The 22,412-nt window shown below is 42.6% G+C and overlaps 2 protein-coding genes across 8 annotated transcripts in view; both read left to right on the forward strand.

Annotated features, from left to right (window-relative positions):
• Window positions 1–1,273: 1,273 nt before the first annotated feature.
• LOC127628566 (protein FAM3A-like) lies at window positions 1,274–17,751 on the forward strand. Its single transcript, XM_052105345.1, has 9 exons — window positions 1,274–1,398; window positions 10,137–10,273; window positions 10,371–10,391; window positions 13,709–13,832; window positions 14,396–14,454; window positions 14,562–14,612; window positions 14,711–14,786; window positions 14,947–15,073; window positions 17,653–17,751. Exons 1-9 carry the CDS (start codon window positions 1,274–1,276, stop codon window positions 17,749–17,751), a joined length of 819 nt encoding a protein of 272 aa, XP_051961305.1.
• Window positions 17,752–20,327: 2,576 nt separating this feature from the next.
• si:dkey-151g10.3 (serine/threonine-protein kinase WNK3) overlaps window positions 20,328–22,412 on the forward strand; it is a 61,544-nt gene continuing 59,459 nt past the window's right edge. For 5 of the 7 annotated variants that reach the window (XR_007968741.1, XM_052106141.1, XM_052106146.1 and 2 more), the window contains exon 1: window positions 20,328–20,714. The gene's annotated coding sequence lies outside the window, so the exon portion shown is untranslated. Of the gene's footprint in view, window positions 20,715–20,835; window positions 20,936–22,412 lie in introns of all 7 variants that reach the window. The other 2 variants (XM_052106142.1, XM_052106143.1) reach the window with 2 other exon arrangements.

Consider the following 22,412-nt stretch of genomic DNA (forward strand, 5'->3'; position numbering starts at 1 on the left):
CATAGAAACAGTTTCTTCAGCTTGATTTAGATCTGGGCTTATCACGACTTCCTTTGAAGCCAACTATGCTACTTAATCAGCCAATCTGTTTCATCTCGCCTCCTCTAGTTCCCCTGTCATGTGGCCTGCAACCTTTATGACAGCTAATTTCGTTGGGAGTTGTGCTGCTCTGAGTAATTCTGCAACTAGGTTTTGGTGTGACATGGGTTTTTCTTCTGCTGTCTTGAAATCCCTCCCTTCCCACATTTTTGCAAAATCGTGCACTACCCCATATGCATATTTTGAGACTGTGTATATGTTAATGAGATTTCCTTTCGCCAATTAGCATGCTCTAATTAATGCAAATAGTTCAGTGGCCTGTGCCGATTTTTATGGGAGGGAGTAGGCCTAAATGATTTGATTAGGAAGTTTAGTTACGGCTTAGCCACACCAGTATAAAGAATCATTTGGCTTCGAACAGGACCCATCGACGTACCAATGGTCCCCCTCCTCCAGGGCAGATGATGAAACATCTGGCCAGCAGGAAGTTCATCAATTTATACGGTTTAGACAGTCATGAGAGTCATTAGAAAAAGCACCTTTGGTAAACAATTTGTGTAAGAAGATTTTCGAACCATGTATCACGGAGGTTGGCTTAATGGTCAGATTAGCAGTTGCCAATAAAATTGCTTCATAGCCTGAACGACGTTGAGTGGTCATGTGTTGGGTGGTAATGTTATTCATAATGGCACCTACCTGGTGAGATGTGTGCACAATGAGCGGATGTGAGAGAACACTATGCTCTTCATCTTGAACCATCAATGCTGCAGCAGCCACGGCTCGCAGACACGCAGAGAGACTTTGGCGACCGAATCAAGGGTCTTTGAGAGGTACGCAACTGGTCTGTAGGTTCCACCATGGGATTGTGAAATGATCGCTGCTGCTGTTCCTGCTGCCTCGTGCACGTAAAGGTGGAATGTTTCACCATAGTTGGGTAAGCCCAGAGCTGGTGGGGAGCTAATGCTGCTCCGGAGATGCTTAAAAGCCATGTCCATCTCAGCTGTCCACTTAATGGGTTCTTCGGCCCTTGAGAGTGTGGCTTCTCTCAGAATCTTGTCATATAGAGAGCAGTTCGGCACCCAGGCTCTTTTGCAATTCGTGACCGAGATAGTCAACTTTCAGTTTCACCCATCACAGTTTCTCTTTGGATGCTTTGAAGCCAGCCTGTGCCAGAACGTTGCAGACAATAGTTGAGGCAGCTGTGCAGGATGCAGCGTCGGGGCCAAAAACTAGAATGTCGTCTGCTTATTGTAGCAAACAAGTCTGTGGTGGAAGCTTTGTGTCTTTCAGCGAGGCGTGCACTACATTGGAGAATACAGCAGGCGAGTCTCGGAAACCCAGTGGCAGACGGCACCAAGTGTACTGTTGGCCGCCGTATGTGAATGCGAACAGAGGCTGTGTGGCATGAGATACTGGTACACTGAAAAAGTTAGACGCCAAGTGCCATTGGCCTTCCTTACAGGATTAATTGGAGTGTTATATGGATAGTGTATAGGTTTTAGAATACATTTACTCAGACATTGTTGTATTATGGGACACCCCATCCAAAAATTGAATCTATGTTTTATTTGATTTCTCAGCAGACAGGAATAATGTCAAATAAATAGATTGACCTTACCTGTGAGATAAAGAGTGAGAAAAAGAAAAGAATGTTGTTCAGCGGAACAAACATTTTGTTCAGCAGTTAGCCTTGACGAAAGTAAAATGTCTCATAATCTTATCTCTCAAGGTATCTTAAGTTATTAACAAGTATAAGGACTATCACTATTTTAGGAAAGGTCATGCCACCTTAATGGCATGGACTAAACTTTGTCATTTACTTGGCAAAGCACTGTATAACATTTATCAATAAATGTTTTTTAGCTTGTACATTTAAAAAGTAAACCTGATACAATGTATAAACTGATATAGGGTGCTAGTCTGAACTTGCGTTAGAAAATATAGAAAAACATACTTGTTGCACTGATACACATTCCGAATAATTGTATGTATTTGTAAGATGGCCCTGGTCATATGGTGATAATTAAATAAATGTCTTGCCTTGGCTGTATTCCCCCAATCGTCTTCCAAAGAATGCCTTACAGATTTAGAATAGATTAGATTAGATTCAACTTTATTGTCATTGTGCAAAATACAAGTACAAGAGCCAATGAAACGCAGTAGTGAGAGTAGCCATCATAGAGTGTATGTGTTTTATATTCAGGATAAAACACCTCACCTCTCCGGTTTTAGAACGTCACTGGCCAATCTATAGCAATACAAAGTTTGTATTATTCTGTTTATTTGTTGTCCTGCCATAGTTTCGCAAATCTATATTATGAGAGCACTCGTTTTGTTATCTAAATCCCTAATTTGCATCAAATTTGGATCAAATAAAATTTGTATACAAACTGGAAACAATTTGCATAGTTTGCCCTGCCAAAGTCTTTACAGCAAGTCAGTCCACTATCAGCCATATTTCCAACACTCTCTGGAGGTTATTTCCAGTCATGACAGTGCAGCTCCTATCTACTTGAATGGGGGAACAACAAAATCTCAAAAACGGTTGGTCCAGATTACGATCAAACAACATATTTTAAATCAGCAGTAAAATCAAAGTAAAAGCAACACTGGTATCTTAAATTGTACTTGTTTACCTCAGATTACGCTGAAAAACGCAATTCTACCGGTTTGATTTACTAGAGTTTTACTTTTTATCCTCGAGTTGATTGATAGGCGATATCTGTATCTAAAAGGTGATTGGCTCTTATAACTGCAAGGCGAGACTTCCTTAATACTTTCTTCACCCGTTGACCGCTCAGGGTCCTCAGCTGCGCTTTCGAAAATCTCCCATTCATTTTAATAGATGATGTCTCTGTTAAATACTCTCTGGTCCTGTACAGAGGTACCACATGTTCTCTTACCAGAGGTTCTCTCGTATTGCGTAAGCTAGCTTACGCTACGGGAAAGATTCATCTTTTCTGAGATATTGAAGCCAAAAAATTATCCTTAATTTTTGTATCCATTGTCAACGCAGTGCGGCAGCTGCAGACCTTGAGCCGGGCTAGCTAAGCGAGCTCATAGGTTGCTCTGCAGCAACTGCTGCAGCCTATAGACGAGCTTGGGCGAACTTCGCATCCAATGAGAGGCGTCCGGCTCACTGCAACAAAGCCCGCCAAAATGGGCGTGACTAGAGTGCATATAAGCGTAGTTCGTGAGGCTGGAACCCTGATTTTCATCTCTTCAGCGAAGCTCTTCGCATCTCTGAACTGGAAGCGGCGCGCCGTTCAAGGGGCATCAAGCAAGCGTGGACAGCGCTCGAAGAAGCCGGCCGTCTTCGCCACCTTCAGCCGTCCTGCGAAGCTACGCCATCCGGCGACGTATCCTTTTTAAAGCAAGCTAGTTCTTATGAACTTCACAAAAAGTACTGAGCGTCTTTTTAAAGATGCCTCGCTCCACTTGCGCCTCATGCTGCGCCCCTCTCAGCACCGGAGACCGCCACGTCATCTGCGCTCTCTGCCTGGGACTGGGGCATGCAGAGCTCGCCCTCGCTGAAGGTGGATCGCGATCTCTGCGAGGAGCTTCGATGTCGACCCTGCGGGCTCGACTCGGCGCTCAGGACCGAAGCCAGCGCGCCTTCCATTCAGCCACGCGCAGTAAAAGCGCCGCTCTCAAAGGCTGCCGGAACCAGTGGTAGAAGCGATTGCCTCGCCGGAGCCCCTCCCTCGAGCATCGCCTTCACCCTTCCCGCCCACCCGGGCCAGCGCAGTTGCCGCCGGCGGCTGCTCTGCTGCCATCTCGGACGAAGAAGCGGAGGATAAGGGCTGTTCCATCATGGCTTCGGACAGCAGGAGTGGTCAGGCTCACACGCCTCCTCCTCGGCCCAGGAATCCAGCAGGACCCGCGCCGAGTCGAAGGGGAACTAACGCACCTCCTCACACAGGCCGTCGACCGCCTCGGGCCCGAGTGGTCACCGCCCCTGAGCAGGCTCCCAACAGACTCCACGCCGCACCTTTGCCCGCCCTCCGCGAGATGGCGGTCTAAGCTGGTGCTCCCGTCTAAGGCCTGCAGAACTACTTCCGCCTGTGTTGGCGCGCCTATACCGCCGCCGGCCAAGCCGCATCTGCTCTGCATTCCATGGCTGTCTTACTGACAGAGGCTGTTTCAGATCTGACTAGCCGACTTGGGAGAAGCTGAGCGCTACTGCGCCGCTCTCTCTGTCCGGTCTCTTCGGTTCCGCGGTGAGTGGCATTGTTGACCGCTTCGAGCCCAAGCCATGAATCTCTTTCTGCCTCGTCCGCTAGCTCCTCTGCAGGCCGCCCACGTGACCAGCCTCCTGCACGAGCCTCTTCACAGCGCCCAGCTCAACAAGCCAGACTTCTCAGCGTCGACAGGGCGGCCGCCCTCGATCAGGCTCAGACAGCCGCCGCAGACCGCCACCCTCTGCGGGCCTCGGCCTAAGATTGTACTGAAACCTGAGCAACCGAAGTCCTCCTGGCGTTGTTGAGAAAACGACGGCTCAGTCCCGCCACGGCCGGACCACCGTCAAAGCTTCGCCCCTGTCAGTCCCCTTCTCTCAGGCTACTGCAGTGGTGGATTCAGCAGCCAACAAGCCGGTGATACTACCCGCTTGCCTGCACTCAAACGCCGTTTTCACGGCGCCCAAAGAAATCTTGTAAAGAGTAAACATGCCTTATGTGTAGAAAATGTGCCCACAATCCAGTGCTCACCCCTACACACAAGCATTACACATCCCGTGTCCCTATCAGAGCACACTCACATAAGCGGTTACGACCAGCTCGAGTGTTAGAGTTAATAACGCTCCACGAGCCCGTCGGCGTGCCCCTCCTCTGCCCGCTCTGTCACACGGCCAGCTGTATGTAAGTCCCGTGACGCCCCTGTCAGTCCCCTTCTCTCAGGCTACTGCAGTGGTGGATTCAGCAGCCAACAAGCCGGTGATATTACCCGCTTGCTCTGCACTCAAACGCCGTTTCCACGGCGACTCAAAATAAAGCCTTATGTGTAGAAAATGTGCCCACAATTCACTGTTCACCCCTACACACAAGCATTACACGCCCCGTGTCCCTATCAGAGCACACTCACATAAAGCGGTTACGACCGCTCGAGTGTTAGGGTTAATAAACGCACCCACGAATCCGTCGCGCGCCCATTCTCTGGCCGCTCTGTCACACGACCAGCCTTATGTGTAGAAAATGTGCCCACAATCTAGTGTTCACCTCTACACACAAGCATTACACGCTCCGTGTCCCCATCAGAGCACACTCAAAAGCGGTTACTGAACCACTCGAGTGTTAGAGTCAATAAATGCGCTCACGAATACGTGCGCACGCCCATTCTCTGCCCGCTCTGTCACACGGCCAGCAAACACTTCTCTGTATGTAAGTCCCGTGCTCGTGGCTATGCTTACGCATCACTTAACAGATGTGACTCTTTCCCCATTCACCTCAATCGGAAGTCACTCACAGAACAGCCTGTCCATGCTGTCTCGCGAGCAGTCCAGCATAAGCACAGTAAGCGCCACACATTCTGTTCAGCGCTGTGTAGCGGCAATCAGAGCGATTTGGCCATTCACCCTCTAACATTACGATTCAAAGCATGGGAAGATATTCCAGAGATATCCGAATGGGTGTTAAGCACAATAAAACAGGGCTATTTGCTACAGTTCGATCGCCGTCCTCCTTGCTTCAGAGCACGGCTCGAAACTACTTTGAACACGGAAGCAGCGTGCATGCTTCGCTCAGAAATAGCAAACCTTCTGTGCAAAGGGCCATAGAGAGAGTGCCGCCTCCCTGAGCGAAGTCGGGGTTTTGCAGCCGTTATTTTCTTGTCCCCAAGAAAGACGGCGGCCTCAGACCAATATTAGATCTCAGGGTTTTGAACAAAGCGCTTGCAAAAGACCGCTCAAAATGCTTACAACCAGCAAACTCCTCGCAAGATGTGCCAGGGGACTGGTCTATTTCTCTCGATCTGAAAAATGCATACTTTCAGATTCAGATAAATCCCCGTCACAGGCCATTCTTGAGATTCGCCTGACGGCCAGGTTTATCAATACACCGTCCTTCCGTTCGGCCTGTCCTTAGCACCCGTACTTTCACGAAGTGCATGGACGCTGGCGCCGCACCCCTCGCGGAGTCAGGGTTTGCGAATTCTGAACTATTTGGACGATTGGCTGATTTTGGCACAATCACATACGGAGCTTCTGTCTCACAGGACAGTTCTCCTCAGTCATCTGAACAGTTTGGGCCTTGCAGTCAATTGGACCAAGAGCTCACTACAGCCCAGTAAGGCAATTTCCTTCCTTGGAATAGAACTAGACTCAGTGGCAATGACGGCTCGCTTATCTACACAGCTGCGCGTGTGCAGCTGACTAGCAGCGTCATTTCAGATGAACAGCCTCACACCTCTGAAGAAATTTCAGAGAGTGCTAGGCTACATGGCCTCAGCCGCAGCAGTACTTCAGCTGGGTTTACTGCACATCGCCCGCTTCAGCATTGGCTAAACACCGGCGTCTCGCCGGGCTTGGGCCACAGGCCGCCAGCCCATCAAGGTGACTCAGACCTGTATTTCAGCTCTGCAGCCCTGGACAGTGGCCGAATGGTATCAGCGGGGAGTGACAATGGGAGCTGTATCTCGCCGAAAAGTCATCTCGACAGACGCGTCCAACACGGGTTGGGGCGCGGTCTGCGAGGGCTCTCCGGTTTTCGGACTATGGTCAGTTCAGGAAAAGCTCCTTCACATAAATTGTCTGGAAATGATAGCGGTCGATGCACGCGATCGAGCACGCCGCGGCGCTTTCTCCCGGTCATTCAGGGTCACCACGTCCTGGTCCGTTCGGACAACAGATCTGTGGTATCCTACCTAAACCGCCAGGGCAGTGTCAGATCCAGGAACCTCTTCCATCTGACGAAACGCATACTGAGTTGGTCCCAGTGCCACCTGCGCCGCTGAGGGCGACGCGACGTGCCAGGCCACCTGAACGACGGCCCGGACAGACTGTCCAGAGACAATATTCCCCAGGGAATGGTCCCTGCACGCTCAAACAGTCCAGACGTTATGGCACCTATTCGGCAGAGCGGAGATAGACCTCTTTGGCGTCCAAAGAGAACTCTCACTGCCCAATATTTTTCTCGAAGCGAGGACGCCGCTGGCCCAGGACTGGCCCAGACGCCCGCTTACGCCTTCCCTCCCGTCTCGCTATTGCCACAGGTAATGCAGAGGATCAGGAAACGCGCCACTCGGTGCTCCTCATAGCCCGCGTTGGGAGAATCAGACATGGTTCCGGAGCTCACGCAGCTGTCACTGACAGCGCCGTGGCCCATCCCAGTGAGAGCAGATTTCCTCTCTCAAGCTCGCGGCACAATCTGGCATCCCCACCCAGAGCGCTGGGCTGCATGCGTGGGTGATCAACGACTACCCGTCGCTCTGCCAGAAGGAGTAATAAACACCATCATACACGCTAGAGCCCCTTCCACGAGAAGACTCTATGCGTCAAAATGGTCTGTGTTCTCAAAATGGTGCACCGACCGAGACCTGGACCCGCGGACATGTGGGGTGTCGTCGCTGCTCGTATTTCTACAAGAGCTGCTGGATAAGGGCAGATCCCCATCCACGCTCAAAGTGTATGTGGCGGCCGTTGCGGCGTTCGCTGAACCCCTGCACGGCCAGTCATGGGGTAAAAACGAGCTGGTCATCCGGCTTCCTCAGGGGAACTAGAAGGATGAACCCCCACGCCCCCATCGGTTCCTATCTGGGATCTTTCTATAGTTCTCGAAACTATGAAAGCCCCCTTTCGAACCACTTCAATCCGTGGATTTGAAATACCTTTCACTCAAAACCATTTTTCTGACTGCCCTGTCATCAGTCAAACGTGTGGGAGACCTTCACGCGCTGTCTGTCAGCCTGCGTGTCTTGAGTTTGGACCAAGTGACTCCAAGGTCGCTTTTAAAGCCTAGACACGGCTATGTTCCCAAGGTGATCGGTACTCCTTTCAGAGCACAGGCCATTTCCCTATCGGCGCTGCCAGCATCCGATAGCTTGACGCGACGCCAATCTCCTTTGCCCGGTCAGAGCACTGAGATTGTATACTGCGCGCTCCGCCGCTTTCAGACGCTCTGAACAGCTTTTCGTTTCGCTCGAGGGCGCACCAAAGGTCTCGCCGCCTCGAAACAGACACTATCTAGATGGATAGTGGACGCTATTGCTGCTGCATATGCGTCAAAAGACCTGCCATGCCCGTTGGGCATTAGGGCTCACTCCGCTAGAGGCATGGCATCCTCGTGGGCATGGTCCAGCGGGATTTCCATTCACGACATATGTGTGGCAGCGGGATGGACTTCCCCCTCCACCTTTGTCAGATTTTACAATATGGAAGTGCCCGCTCTGCAGGCAAAACTACTAGCGGTTTAATACGCTACAGCTCCCCTGGTGAGCTGCACTGATGGGACACATTCCACACAGACCAGCACCACCACTCTGTTGTTCCCTTCCCGCTATGTGCTTATGTATTACACAATCAATGACCCGCATTCTTGCCGGCCAAATATTATTTCCCCACTCATAAGGGCTCCCCCGGGTCCCCCCTTAATTCCCTGGGGCTCATACAGTGGATGCTTGAGCGCACGGCGTTGACAATGGGTTCCGTGAGCGTAAGCTAGCTTACGCAATACTGAGAGAACCTCTCGTAAGAGAACGTATCGGTTACCTAACGTAACCTCAGTTCTCTCTAGATGAGGAACGAGTATTGCGTAGCCGGCCGTGCTTCGCGCCACTGGCGACTTTTCGCTTCAGTCAATGAAAACCAGGGTTCCAGCCTACGAACTACGCTTATATGCACTCTAGTCACGCCCATTTTGGCGGGCTTTGTTGCAGTGAGCGCCGGACGCCTCTCATTGGATGCGAGTTCGCCCAAGCTCGTCTATAGGCTGCAGCAGTTGCCGCAGAGCAACCTATGAGCTCGCTAGCTAGCCCGCTCAAGGTCTGCAGCTGCCGCACTGCGTTGACAATGGATACAAAAATTAAGGATAATTTTTTGGCTTCAATATCTCAGAAAAGATGAATCTTTCCCGTAGCGTAAGCTAGCTTACGCAATACTCGTTCCCTCATCTAGAGAGAACCGAGGTTACGTTAGGTAACCGATACGTTCTCAGCCCAAACCGGAAGATTGGTGTGTCAACAGATAAACGCTGCTAAAGTAGAGGACACAAGACACTTCATTACCAAGGAATTGTTTGTTCGTTTAGTGTGGTTTTGACCACTTAATTGGTCATATTTATTGTCGATTAATTCAGTCGACATGGTGTTTTAAGACGCGCGTGCTGCGTTGAACGCGAGTAAATTAGGCGCAACAGCTTCACTTCCCAAGAGCCAAGCTGTTTTACATATTGCCTTCAAACCTGTTGGACGGGGTCGCTAAAGCCATTACGTTGAAAGGTATGTTTTTACTTATGTAAGAGTCTGTGTATATTTAACGATCGTTTTACGTTTGCGCCGTTATTTGTTTGCTGGTTGGTTTGACGTAACGTGACATAGCTTTTAGTGTATTTTGAAGCTGGTGTCAATTCTAGGGAGGTGTGCTACTTGTCTGATTGTAACAGGTGTAATCTGTTGATAAGAGTTAAGACTCATGCGCACTTGTAAACGTAAGCCGTTAAATTTCCAGCCAGATCTATTAAAGCAAACTTAAGCGCAGGTTTGGTGCTTATTACTAATTAATAATTAACTATGTTCAGGTTGGGTGGTTACAAATATATTTGCTTAAGAGTAGTTCACCCAAAAATGAAAACGCTCTCGTTAGATACACACCCTCATGCCATACCAGATGTCTATGACTTTCTTTCATCGGCAGAACACTAACAGAGATTTTTAGAAAAATACTCTGCTCTCAGAAGAATATTCAGCTCTGTAGGTCCATACAATGCAAGTGAATGGTGACCAGAACTTTGAAGTGCTCATTCACTTGTGGTTCTTTAGTTATGAATATTTGCTCTGTTCTTTTTTAACTTTATCATCAATGTTGCTTTCTAAAATTAGCATTCTCACTTATACCTAACAGAGTGTTATTCAAAGTGCTCATTTGCAGTTCAGATTTTGACATCTAGATATCATGAAGCTGTCAGGTATTTCTTAGTGGCCCTGCGTGCAGTTGTTTTGGTTCTTATCTTGGGCTTCATCTGGCTTCTAGTAAATTCTATTTTAGAAGGGGATGACAATTCTGCAATACAGTTGCTCTTTAGTGGTAAGGAGATTACAGTGCATATTACACTAAACCAGCATAGAAAGATAACATTTTCTTTCTACCTTAACTATCATTCATGGCACTTTGTCTTTCATAGGTGGACAAGAGCCCACTCCAGGTAAAACTATTTTTCACTGAAAAACGTAATTCCACACAATTCTGTGAGGAACATTTAAGTGATGAATTTAACTGAAAGAAAATGATGTCCTCATTTAATCACCCTCATGATGTTCTAAACCTGTATAACCAGTGCTCAAAAATAAGAATGGCCAACTGGCCGGGTGTCAGTGTGAGAGCGTTTTGGGCCAGTTGAAAGAACAGTCACTTGCCCCATCAGGCCAGTGCTCTGTTGTCAATAAGTTTGTATATCTTGTACTTGTGTTATGCCTTATAAACCTAATAAAAATTGGGGTAAATTATGTTGTTTTAAACAGCACCAATGTAACACTAACCACTTTGAACAAAATTGGCAATCTGTAGTGCAATATTCTGCTCATGGAAAAGTGTTATACGCTACTCTGTGTTCATTCTTGAGGCTGCTTGTGATGTTTGGTGCTACTAATTTTGCAGGTAAACCTTCTCAGTGATAAAAGTAGATCTCGGCATCATTGACACACAGAGGAGTAATCATTGACATGCGAGCAAAAGCAAGCCAGAGATGAATATGTATTTATTATTTGTGCAATTTAGAAATGTTGAAGTCCCTTCACGCCTGTATGTTAATCTAACTCTTGTAGTATTCATTTATCATAGACATGCATTCTGTGTTATTCAGTTGTGTGATGAAAGTCAAAAGTTGACATCAACAACATAAATAATGTCACTTGATGCATGTCCTTGTACTGAAAAACCATGAACAAAACTATGCAATATAAAAGGAAATGTAACCCAAGATACATAAAATACAGGTTTTGTTTAATCTATGGCATGTCGACATTTGATTTCCAATGTAAAATCTGTCCTGAAGCAAAACCAGTTCAGAAGCACTGAGTTAAAGGTACAGACAGGAGCAGTCTGGCTGTGCTGTCGTGCACCTACAGTATGTGTTAACTGTTAATAATCATAGGACATTACTTTAAAAGCTCACACAGCTGATATTATTTTTCATTTAGTAGTTAATTTAACATGTAAACTAACATGCTTTAGTTAAATAACATGTTATAGTTACATGCTATTTTTTTATCATGTTTATAATTCGATGTATTATTATAATTCTGTTAGCTTTCTTATTTTTTCTATTTAATTTATTTTCAAAAGTGAGACTTTCTTTTACACATTCTTCAATAAAATAAATGGTTTCAAGTTTCAATTATAATGAAGTGTTTGCTCAAAAAAAAAAAAAAAAAACCCTTCTGTTTTCACTGATAATAGTAATAGTGTAATGCAGTATACCGTGAAACAGTGATATTTTCTGAGACGGTTATCATACCGTGAAAATCTCATAACGTTGCAATCCTACTTGACAATGGGAAAATCAAAATAAATCAAAAATATTTATTTTTTTGGACCTCTACAAGTCTGGTTCATCCTAGAGGGAAATCTCCAAATGCCTGAAGGTACCACGGACATCTGTACAAACAATAGTATGCAAGAATAAACACCATGGGACAACGTAGCCACCATACCACTAAGGAAGGAGATGCATTCTCTCTCTGTCATTCAGCGATGAATGTAGTTTGGTGCGAAACAATCCCAGAACTACAGCAAAGGACCTTGTGAAGATGGTGGAGGAAACAGGTAGACAAGTATCTACATCCACAGTAAAACGAGTCCTATATCGACAAATGTCCTCTGGTCTAACTGTTTGACCATAATGATCATCGTTATGTTTGGAGGAAAAATAGTGAGGATTACAAGCCAAAGTACACCATCCCAACCGTGAAGCATGGTGGTGGCAGCATTAGGTTGCTTTGCTGCAGGAGGGACTGGTGCACTTTACAAAATAGATGGCATCATGAGGAAGGACAATTATGTTGAAATATATTGAAGCAAAATATCAAGACATCAGCCAGGAAGTTGAAGCTCAGTCGCAAATGGGTATTCCAAATGGACAATGAACCCAGTCATACCTCCAAAGTTGTGGCAAAATGGCTTAAGGACAACAAAGTCAAGGTATTGGAGTGGTCATCACAAAGCCCTGCCCACAATCTAATAGAAAATGTGTGGGCAGAAAAAGCACGTGCGAGCACGGAGGCCTACAAACCTGACTCAGTTACACCAGTTTTGTCTGGAGGAATGGGCCATAATTCCAGCATCTTATTGTAAGAAGCTTGTGGAAGGCTACCCAAAACATTTCACCCAAGTTAAACAATTTAAAGGCAATGCAACCAAATACTAACAAAGTGTATGTAAACTTCTGACCCACTGGGAATGTGATGAAAAAAATAAAAGCTGAAATAAATCATTCTGACATTTCACATTCTTGTTATTAAAATGTTTTATTGATTCCATCCACAAGACCGATAAAAATCCAAAATCGGTTATTTAAATTAGTTATATAAATTAAATCCCTCCCCCCAAACATTCCCCAAATATTGGAATACAATTCATTTTAATTACATTTATGTATGATTGGGAAGGTTAATGTGATGAAGCCCACCTGCTCACATTGCTCGAAAAACCTTTTATTAAGGGGTCAAAATTAACTCTTACTAAATCACACACATTTGCTGGGAATAAAATGCCCAAATACTTAATGCCTTGTTTGGGTCACTGGAAAGCGCCTGGCTGTAAAGCCGTTACTGAACAGTACGCTGTCAGAGCCAAAGAGCCAAAGCTTTGGATTTAGACCAATTGACTCTGTGTCCTGAGAACTTAGAAAAGGAATGAATAATTCTGCGGAGGCAAGGCATAGATCTAGTGGGTTCGGAGACAAATAATAAAATATAATTTGTGTAAAGCTTATGCTCCATACCTCCTGCCATCACCCCTGGAAAATCATCTTCCCTTCTTATCGTGGCTGCAAATGATTCCACGGAAAGACGGTACATGTAGTGATCCTAACTGACCTAAGACTACTATTAAATGTCAAGAATTGTAAAAAACTGAGTTTAAATGTATTTGGCGAAGGAGTATGTGAACTTCTGAATTCAACTGTAAAATATAATTTATTTCAATGGTGGGGACAATGAAAATGATTGCAGGGCAAGTAAAGGAAAAATATGTTTTCCTTATTGTTGAGCCCTGATAACAATAGGTTATAGACATTAATGTTAGGAATGCGCACAGCCTCACTCAACTTTCACATTCCATTGTCTGAAAAAAGATGCGTTGAAAGTGAATGGCGACTGACGATATCATTCTGCCTGACATTTCCTTTTATGATCCACAAAATAAATAGTTATTAGAGAGTGAGTAAATTATGTCAGAATTCTCATTTTTGGGTGAAAACTATTTCTTTAATTCAATGCAACACAGTAACTCTGTCTCTTGCAGAACCAACACCACGCAAGAACAAGTGTGGCATGTCAGCCCCATGCCCTCCCAAACATCTTGCGTTCCGACTATTCTCTGGTGCTGCCAATGTTATCGGCCCAAAAATCTGTCTGGAGAATAAAATGCAAGTTGCCTGACCTTTTTACTGCTGCTGTGTCACTGTCTCTCTCTATAATAAGCTTGCATGGGCACCACTACAAACTAAGCTCTGCATGTAACCTCTCTCCCTTTTTCCTTGTTCTACCTCATCTAGTATTCATGATATCCTCTTTTTTTTTTTTCTTCTCATTCCATCACTAACAGACTCATTACCTTATTGGGGAACGGGATGCAAGTAGGCGTTTTTTTTTTGTTTTTTTCTTCATTGCCTGTGTGTCTCATTTGTCTTTAACCTTCCATTTCCTGGTCCTTCCTTCTACAATTAATTCCCCATCCTCAGCACATTGAATTTTCATCCATGCACTTTGTCAACACTACTGACTTGTACCGACAAATACATATGACATTCTTTCATTGTTTTAATGCTTCATATTTTTGTTAATAAATCCTTGAGTTAATTTTTGTACTTGTGTGTCCCTATTTTTTGTTGCATTCCTTGAGTCATGGGTCGTAACAGCTCTATATTAGCTCTCTTCAAAAAAAATAATTGTTTTATTTTTATTGACTGCTATTTATTTTCTCTTACAGTCTTGTCAGCAGTGCCAAAAACAATGTTGGCAGAGGGCTCAATATTGCTTTAGTAAATGGTAAATACCTCAAATTCTCCAACATTGATATATTTATTCATGTGTATTCATTTCAATTCGTTTTGGTTTCGCTGATGCCAATTCTTTATTCAACTGCAATTTCTCAGGGGTTAATGGAGAGGTTTTGGAAATAAAAGTATTCGATATGTGGGAAGGAGGTAAGATGACCTTTTAGAGTGAAATATTATTTGATTAGTTTCTCAGAAATGGAAGTATTCCATCAGAGCTTGATACAAGAACACTCTCTCCTCCACAGAGGTTTCAGAATTGCTGGAATTTCTTCAGCATCTCCATGAGGGAACACTTGTATTTGTTGCTTCTTTTGATGACCAGCCTCCAAGTAAGAATCCCTGCATTTTTTTGCATTTCTGCATTTTTCATTTAAACCTATTTTACCTATTAATTTAAAGGCTATTTTATTTCCTCAGGTCTTTCTGAATGGATTGACTTATTCATTCTCTCAAGGCTAAATCAAATTGCTAAATCCCACAGGTTGAATGATGAAGCCCGGCAGCTGTTCGAGGAGCTGGGGAGCACAGCAGCAAAGGAATTGGGTTTCAGGGACAGCTGGGTGTTTATTGGAGCCAAAGGAATAGAAAATAAGAGCCCATTTGAACAGGTAGGAATTATGGAACGAATAAGCATTGTTTTATTTTTATGTGGGCTCAGGTTTGAAGACCCACTTTAAAAAAGTTGTACAATTATTTTTTTTGTATAGATATGAGCCCTTAAATTAATTCATATTGGACTCATTTAATATTCTTGGAATCTGTAAATATTTCCCCCTTTTTGTACATTTTAACAGAAGTGTTACCATTCCCTTGTGTCAGTTTTAATCTACCACCAGCCTAATCAATGGATAATGGATCATTTCTCTTTCCAAATATTTTTTGTGAATTTCCAGTGAAGTTTTATGAGAAAAATAAGTTATATGTGCATACACCTCACTTGCTGTCATTTATGTCAGCTTTTTATCAGCCATTGGCCATCCCAATCTAGTTATCGATATCAGCCATTAAAAAATTATTAATCAGTCGACCACTATTATTTTCTTTGTGTTTTTTTAAGTCACAATTACTATTGTCATAAAGGCATTTGTATTTTTTTTACATACAAGTTATACCATTTAGATCAGCCTTCATAAGAAAAGGGTTCTAGGAAATACCTGGTTCTAATCTATGTAATTGCATACAAAGCCTTTTGAAACAAATGCCTGTATGCATAAACATATGCCCACATTTTTTTTCCCATCGTTTCTTAATTGGACAAGATAAAAGCATTAAGCCATGGCAGGTCAAGCGTTATAGTTATTTTACCATGAGTAAGATGTTCTTAGGCACAACATGGAAAAAAATATTCCGGCAATTAATATAGTACTATAGCTGCGTTTCGTTTAGAAGGTTTTGTGCTTCGGAGGTTGCATCTGTATGCCGCATACATCACCAAGGCTGTGTCGTTTCAGAAAAGCAAGTAGAATACTCTGAATGCAGCTGTGGTGAGCAGGGTGGGGCAGAGCGAGGCTGGGAAGATCAGTGGTGAATGTGTGCCACAGAGGCCTTCAAATGCAACCTTCCTTTAAAGGAATTCAGAGGATGTAGGAGGGATATCCTTCGTTGGCACTCACAACCCACAATTCTTTGTTTCAACATAAACGAACATAATTTCTCTGAAAAAATTATACGGATTCATCCAAAGATTCATCAAATGCAGAGGCTTTTGTCATATCCATGATACGTTCCATTTCCGTTTGTCTGCCACAAGCCATCTCATTGAAACTAAGCTAATTCTAAGTTGAGAACGCTTGACACTGCGCATTCATAAAGTATTCAGAGCCCTTCATTTTTTTCCATTTTTTTTGTTTTAGCTTAAGTTTTATGCTAAAAAATAAATACATTATTCTTTTTTTCACATCAGTCTGTTCTCCATAGCCCATAATGACAAAGCAAAAACCAGATGTTTGATAACTTTGCAAATGTACCTGTCTATATAAGTCTTGCAGCTGAAAATGCATAAAATGCAAAAAACAAGCCATGAGGTCAAAGCAACTGACTGCAGAGCTCCGAAACGGGATTGTTTTGAGGCACAGATCTGGGGAAGGTTACAAAAAGATTTGGCTGCACTAAAGGTTACCAAAAACACAGTGGCATCCATAATTCTTAAATGGAAGAATTTTGGAACAACCAGGACTCTTCCTAGAGCTGGCCGCAGGCCAAACTGAGCAATCAGGAGAGAAGAGCCTTGGTAAGAGAGGTGACTAAGAACCCGATGGTCACTCTGATTGAACTCCAGAGATCATGTGTGGAAATGGGAGAAACTTGCTGAAGGACAACCATCCCTGCAACACTCAACCGATCTGGGCTTTATGGTAGAGAGCCAGACAGAAGTCTCTCCTCAGTGCAAGATACATGAAAGCCTGCTTGGAATTTGCAAAAAAGGACTCTGACTGTGAGAAACAAGATTCTCTGGTCTGATGAAATAAATATTGAACTGTTTGGCCTCAATTCCAAGCATCATGTCTGGAGGAAACCAGGCACCGCTCATCATCTGCGCAATACCATCCCTGGAGAAGCATGGTGGTGGTGGTAGCATCATACTGTGGGAGTGTTTTTCAGCGGCAGGGAATGGAGGACTTGTCAGGGTTGAAGGAAAGCTGAACGCAGCAAAATACAGAGATATCCTTAATTAAAACCTGATGCAGAGCTCTCTGGTTTTTTCTTTGTTGTTATGGGTATGCAGTGTAGATTAATTATCTATATGGAGTGTAGAAACATAATTTAAAGCATTTTAGCATAAGGCTGCAACGTAACAAAATGTGGAAAAAATTAAGGGGTCTGAATACTTTATGAATGCACTGTATACCACTGCCTACCTGTTATCAGTAACTTTAGGCATATTATGGTTGCCAAATAAAGCAATTTGGTGCTGTAATATAGAATGTACAGTTACTGGTGTGTTTATTGTCATTGCACAACAGCTTCATACAGTTTGACTCCTCCACAATCAGAATTTTGAGTCAGAATTGATTAGATGTAAATATTATCATGGATTACCTAATAAATGAAAGAATTGTGAATCCATAACCATTGATTTGCTTAGTACTCCGTGAAGCTACAGTATATAAAGGTATGTTTTTGGTCAAGCAGAGATGTTGCCTCTTGTTTTCTGATAAATAATGTTCTTTCCCTCTCTCTTTCTCAGCGAATGCAGAACAGTAAAAGCAATAATAAGTATGAAGGCTGGCCTGAGTCTCTGGAGATGGATGGCTGTGTTCCTCTGCGTGATCCTTTGGAAACTTAGATTCTCACTGAGACTGAAGTGTAGGAATGCTTCCAGCACAAAGAACGTGGAGCTCTACGTACAAAAATAGGCTTCATTTCAGAAAGTGAAAATGTATTTATTACACGGCTAGCTAAGTATTTGACAGATTAGAATGTTCAAGGTGCATTTTCAACTTCTTATGGTTCATATACAGCCAATTGCTCTGTAAAAATTATATTTGCAAGGCGAGTGAAGAAGCTGAAATGGTACTGTTGTGGAATGGAAGAAGTTAACTGATTAATTGGGCTAGAACCATGATTGATAAAGAACAACTTATATAGGAAAAAATATAAGGACATTAAATATTTAGATTTTTAAATAGTATATTAAAAAATAATATACTATTTAATATGCATAGTACTGTGCAAAAGTTTTAGGCACTTGTGAAAAATGTTGCATAGGGAGGATGTCTTCAAAAATAATGGCATAAATAGTTTTCATTTATCAGTTAATGTCATAAAAAGGTTCAGTAAACATAAAAAAGCTAAATCAATATTCAGTGTAACCACCTTTGCCTTAGCAAAACAGCACCAATTCTCCTAGGTACACCTGGAGACCGTTTTTCTTGGTTGTTGGCTGATAGAATGTTCCAAGCTTTTGGAGAATTTCTTCTATCCATTTAGGCGGTTTCCATTTCTTCTGTCTCCATGTAATACCAGACTGACTCAATGATGTTGAGATCCGGGCTCTGTGGGGACCATGACGTCTGGTGTAGGGCTCCTTGTTATTCTTCTATTCTATTTGCAAAGGGAATCTTGAAACCTAACATTTTTATTTCCTACTGATACGTTGAAAGAATAATAACTGTTTAAAGTTAAACTGAAAAATGTAATAAGCGTAAGACTTTTGCACAGTATTGTATGTGTGTGTATTTTCCCTTTTCAGGGCTAAGAAAAAAACTAAATATGGTTTCCAAGGAAACCTTGGTGCATACATTCAACATGAAGAAACAGTTAGACTAGCACCATATTACAGATAATAATACACAAGGAACTATTAAGACAGTAGACAAATAGAAACAAGCTACAGAAAAGTGGTGCAAAAATGGTACACAATATAAATTCAAACAATAGATTAAGTTATTAAAGGACCGCATTAATATGCATTTACAGACACTGGGGATTGTATGGTTTCACATAAGATTAGTCATAAGTTTGTTTGTTTTGTAATTATTATTGAGATGCAGAACAATATTCATGCAGGTTTTTTGTTTATTTAAAATTAATTTCCTCTTGGAATAAATGTTGGTGTTGATTAATGGTTTAAGAACCATTTTACTGAACTATTTAAATGTATTGATGCAATGTATTAGGCCGAAATATTTCGAGATTATTTATCTGATGCAGATTTAGGACCGCTTTTGAGGGGATACAAATATGTCATCTTGCGTGAGGTTTGTGAGCATGCTTTGTTCAGTAGTCACATCTGTTTGAGCGAACGATGGCACGCAAACAAGCACCATGGACAGCGTCGTTAACGGATTTTATACACTAGGGGGAGGCAAAGAATGAAGAATTTGTAATAACGATCATAAATGGCGTCTTGGACCAATTTGTCATGGGAGTTGTGCGGGATTTTATACTCTTTTAAGTCTTCAAATTTTTTGGAAATGCTAATAGACCTTCAAGTGTGCACTTTGCGCACTTTTTTTGTTTTACTACTATGTGTATTTGATTTCTTCAGTAAAGTTTTCTTCTCATTAGATTTGGGACTTTAAGCCTCTTAAGACTTTTTTAACCTGGACTGGTCAGGTGTGCAGATTCCATTTGAACTTTTTAATTTAAACAACCGCGCACTCAGTAATGCATTTGTCATCTTGGACTTACACTGGCATCTAATGACGTGGATGCAGCATCATTCAAATCCCATAGTTTTCAGTTAAAGATGCTTTTGTAGAAAAAATCCACGAGTGAATGTATCCGATAACATGGTGGTGGTGGTAACTGAGATTAAGCGAGCAGTATTCGGCTGGTCATGTGGTCCTAACATGGCAACCCCCAGGAGGAGACCCTCTCCATGTAAAATAAATCTGCTTTTATAGAAGTCACTGATATGACTGGAGTCTTCATCTCAAACGAGTCATTATGATTACATACATAGGTTTCAAAACAGCATGTAATATCTTCAGGAGTACAATTTTTTTTTTTAATGAGGAAAATAAATTACTGTGCACCTTTAAATATGTCGCTACTCTAGATAATTTCCATAACGGAATGATAAATCGCAAAAGTTAACGAAATCTGAGTACCATCTCTACCGGTACCGTATACAAATTGTAACTGTTAAATTAAAAAACAAATGTAATTTCCTAGGCTGACACATTCAATTTGATAAAGCAATCAGCCGGGGCTGGGTCATGACTCGCATGAATTGTCTGTTATTATTGCATTTAAGCAGGAACTATTAAGCAATACACAATAGCAATTAATCAACAAACAAAACTAAGACATCCTTTACAATGTAAAGATCAGAAAGAGGCGGCGGCGCGCATAGTTGGAGCACGTGGTACGAGAGAGCGAGTGCGCGCCTCCGTTCGTCAACAGAAACGATTGTGCTCGACTGAACTACCACGAACGCTGCAATGACGGACGTTGCTCTGTAAATTATGTAAAATAAATATAGATATATGACGCTACATACCTGTGAATACGTTGCTGCCACATTCACCGGAAGAAGGGTGTTCTGAAAATCTTTCGGAAAGGAAAAGCAATATGTTTTTAACAGATGATGTGTCCAAGAGGATTTGTAGGATTTAACGACGTTGTTCAAACACGAGAACCAAACGCTCGGATAAGAAAAGGAGTAATAACCAGCCAAATCGCATTTATATCCAACGAGATGTGTACGAACTGTTGAATCTTTGACATAAATTGGATCTAGCGCTGAATACCTTCCGGCCAGCTGCTGTAGTTGAAATAACGAAAGAGGTATGCATCACACCGGTGAGTATTATTGACAGTTTTGGTAAATAATCACCATCTTCTGATATTCTGTGGACTTGGCTTTAAAAATATAAACTACAAAACCAAAAATCATCCTAGGTAACTGTGTTGTGTATTTCAGACACAGGAATCCCAAACAAACATAGCTTAGCTGCTAACACAACGAGGTGGTGCTGAAATTGATGATTGCAATGGACCGGGCGAAAAAATACCTCTGAACGGTAAAATAAAGGGGGATTTCCTCTATCCTTGTCTGCTTTGTACATCTCTTGATGTAAGTCGGCAAGCAGGTTTCTGACATCTTATTATTTTTATTCTCTTTATTCGTTCAGCTAACCGAGCCACAGTGAAGGCGGGCGTTCGGTCTCTTATCTCTCCATATGCTGACATACTTTGTACTGCTCTTGACAGATTTGCTTTAAGCCTATTGTCAAATTATCTACTGTTTTGAAATTAGTTTGCAACTTGCTCGTTATGTATAACTTTGTTACACACGTTGGCATTTTTATGGCTGCCATGTCTGATACAAACCAAGGCAGTGACCACTATACTGGCTAAAAGATGGTGCCAGTTAAGTAGTTTTATTGCCTTGACTTTGTCTTTGTATATACTGCATCGTAAGGTATAATAACATAAATGTTATTCAAATAAGTATCTAAATAAGTACAGTATCTTAAAAAAAATTATAACTTGGTACTATTTATATGCTCCTATTCTAGCTATAGACACTTAAAGTATAATGGTGTTAAAATCCTTAATGGAAGGATAAAACAAGACAAGCTCATTTTAAGTATAAACCTCAGGCACAATAGTAAGCCACTTATTCTGTGTGTAATCCACATTCATTATTGCAAGCTTCGATTAAATCGTCTCAACTGGATTATACATGTTGTAGATCATTTATTGGCATTGGGACTTTACTGAATGAAAAGGTACTATTAGTCTCTCTCTCTCTCTCTCTCTCTCTCTCTCTCTCTCTCTCTCTCTCTCTCTCTCAATGTGTTACCCTACTCTCTATGTCCATGGTGACACTCACTATCACATGCTTGACCTAGATTGGACAGGAGTGTTTGTTGTGTTTCGCTCTTGGTCTTAATGGGATGAGGACAAACGTAATTCATTCAACTCCAGCTGTCACATTTGTCTTATTTAGTGTAATCTACACCTTTGGAGCATTACAATAAACATTCTTTGCAACATTTAAATTACCATCCACTGTCTAAGGTGGCTCCACTTTGTCATATATTAGGTTGTTTTACATTACAAAGGGTGTCTTTGTTAAATTTTATATTTGTTTGTTTGTTTTGGATTAGCAAGAGTGAGGTTGTAATCACTATTATTCTGAATGCACAATCTCCTAGAAATAGGCATGGAATAGAATGTGGTTTAGGAATGAATATAGATGTGATTGGTCAAAAAGCAATCAATTGTGACAGCAAATTTTCCAGCCCACTTACCCTGTGCCTAAAGCAAGTGCACAGATCCAATATCTCAATTATAGATGAGGAATTTTATGTTTGTCCTCCCTTTCATTCAGAAGGAAATAAGAGAGAATTTTTCAACCGTCAGATCTTTCTTGCCCAACATGATCAGTTTAGGTCCTGGTCTGAGTAATCTACTGCATTCCAACTTTTCTATGTTATTACTTTGTCTCATCTCATCACACCTTGATTTCGTTCACATTCCCACTCCTTGGCA

Source organism: Xyrauchen texanus, chromosome 35, assembly GCF_025860055.1.
Source record: "Xyrauchen texanus isolate HMW12.3.18 chromosome 35, RBS_HiC_50CHRs, whole genome shotgun sequence".
Classification (NCBI taxonomy): Eukaryota; Metazoa; Chordata; class Actinopteri; order Cypriniformes; family Catostomidae; genus Xyrauchen; species Xyrauchen texanus.

Bases quoted from the DNA above. Each gene is read 5' to 3' on its own strand.
- LOC127628566 (XM_052105345.1), top strand. From the start codon at position 1,274: ATGTCGTCTGCTTATTGTAGCAAACAAGTCTGTGGTGGAAGCTTTGTG. The intron at 14,455-14,561 runs GTAAATACCTCA...GCAATTTCTCAG, and splicing joins CAATATTGCTTTAGTAAATG to GGGTTAATGGAGAGGTTTTG. The intron at 14,613-14,710 runs GTAAGATGACCT...TCTCCTCCACAG, and splicing joins ATTCGATATGTGGGAAGGAG to AGGTTTCAGAATTGCTGGAA.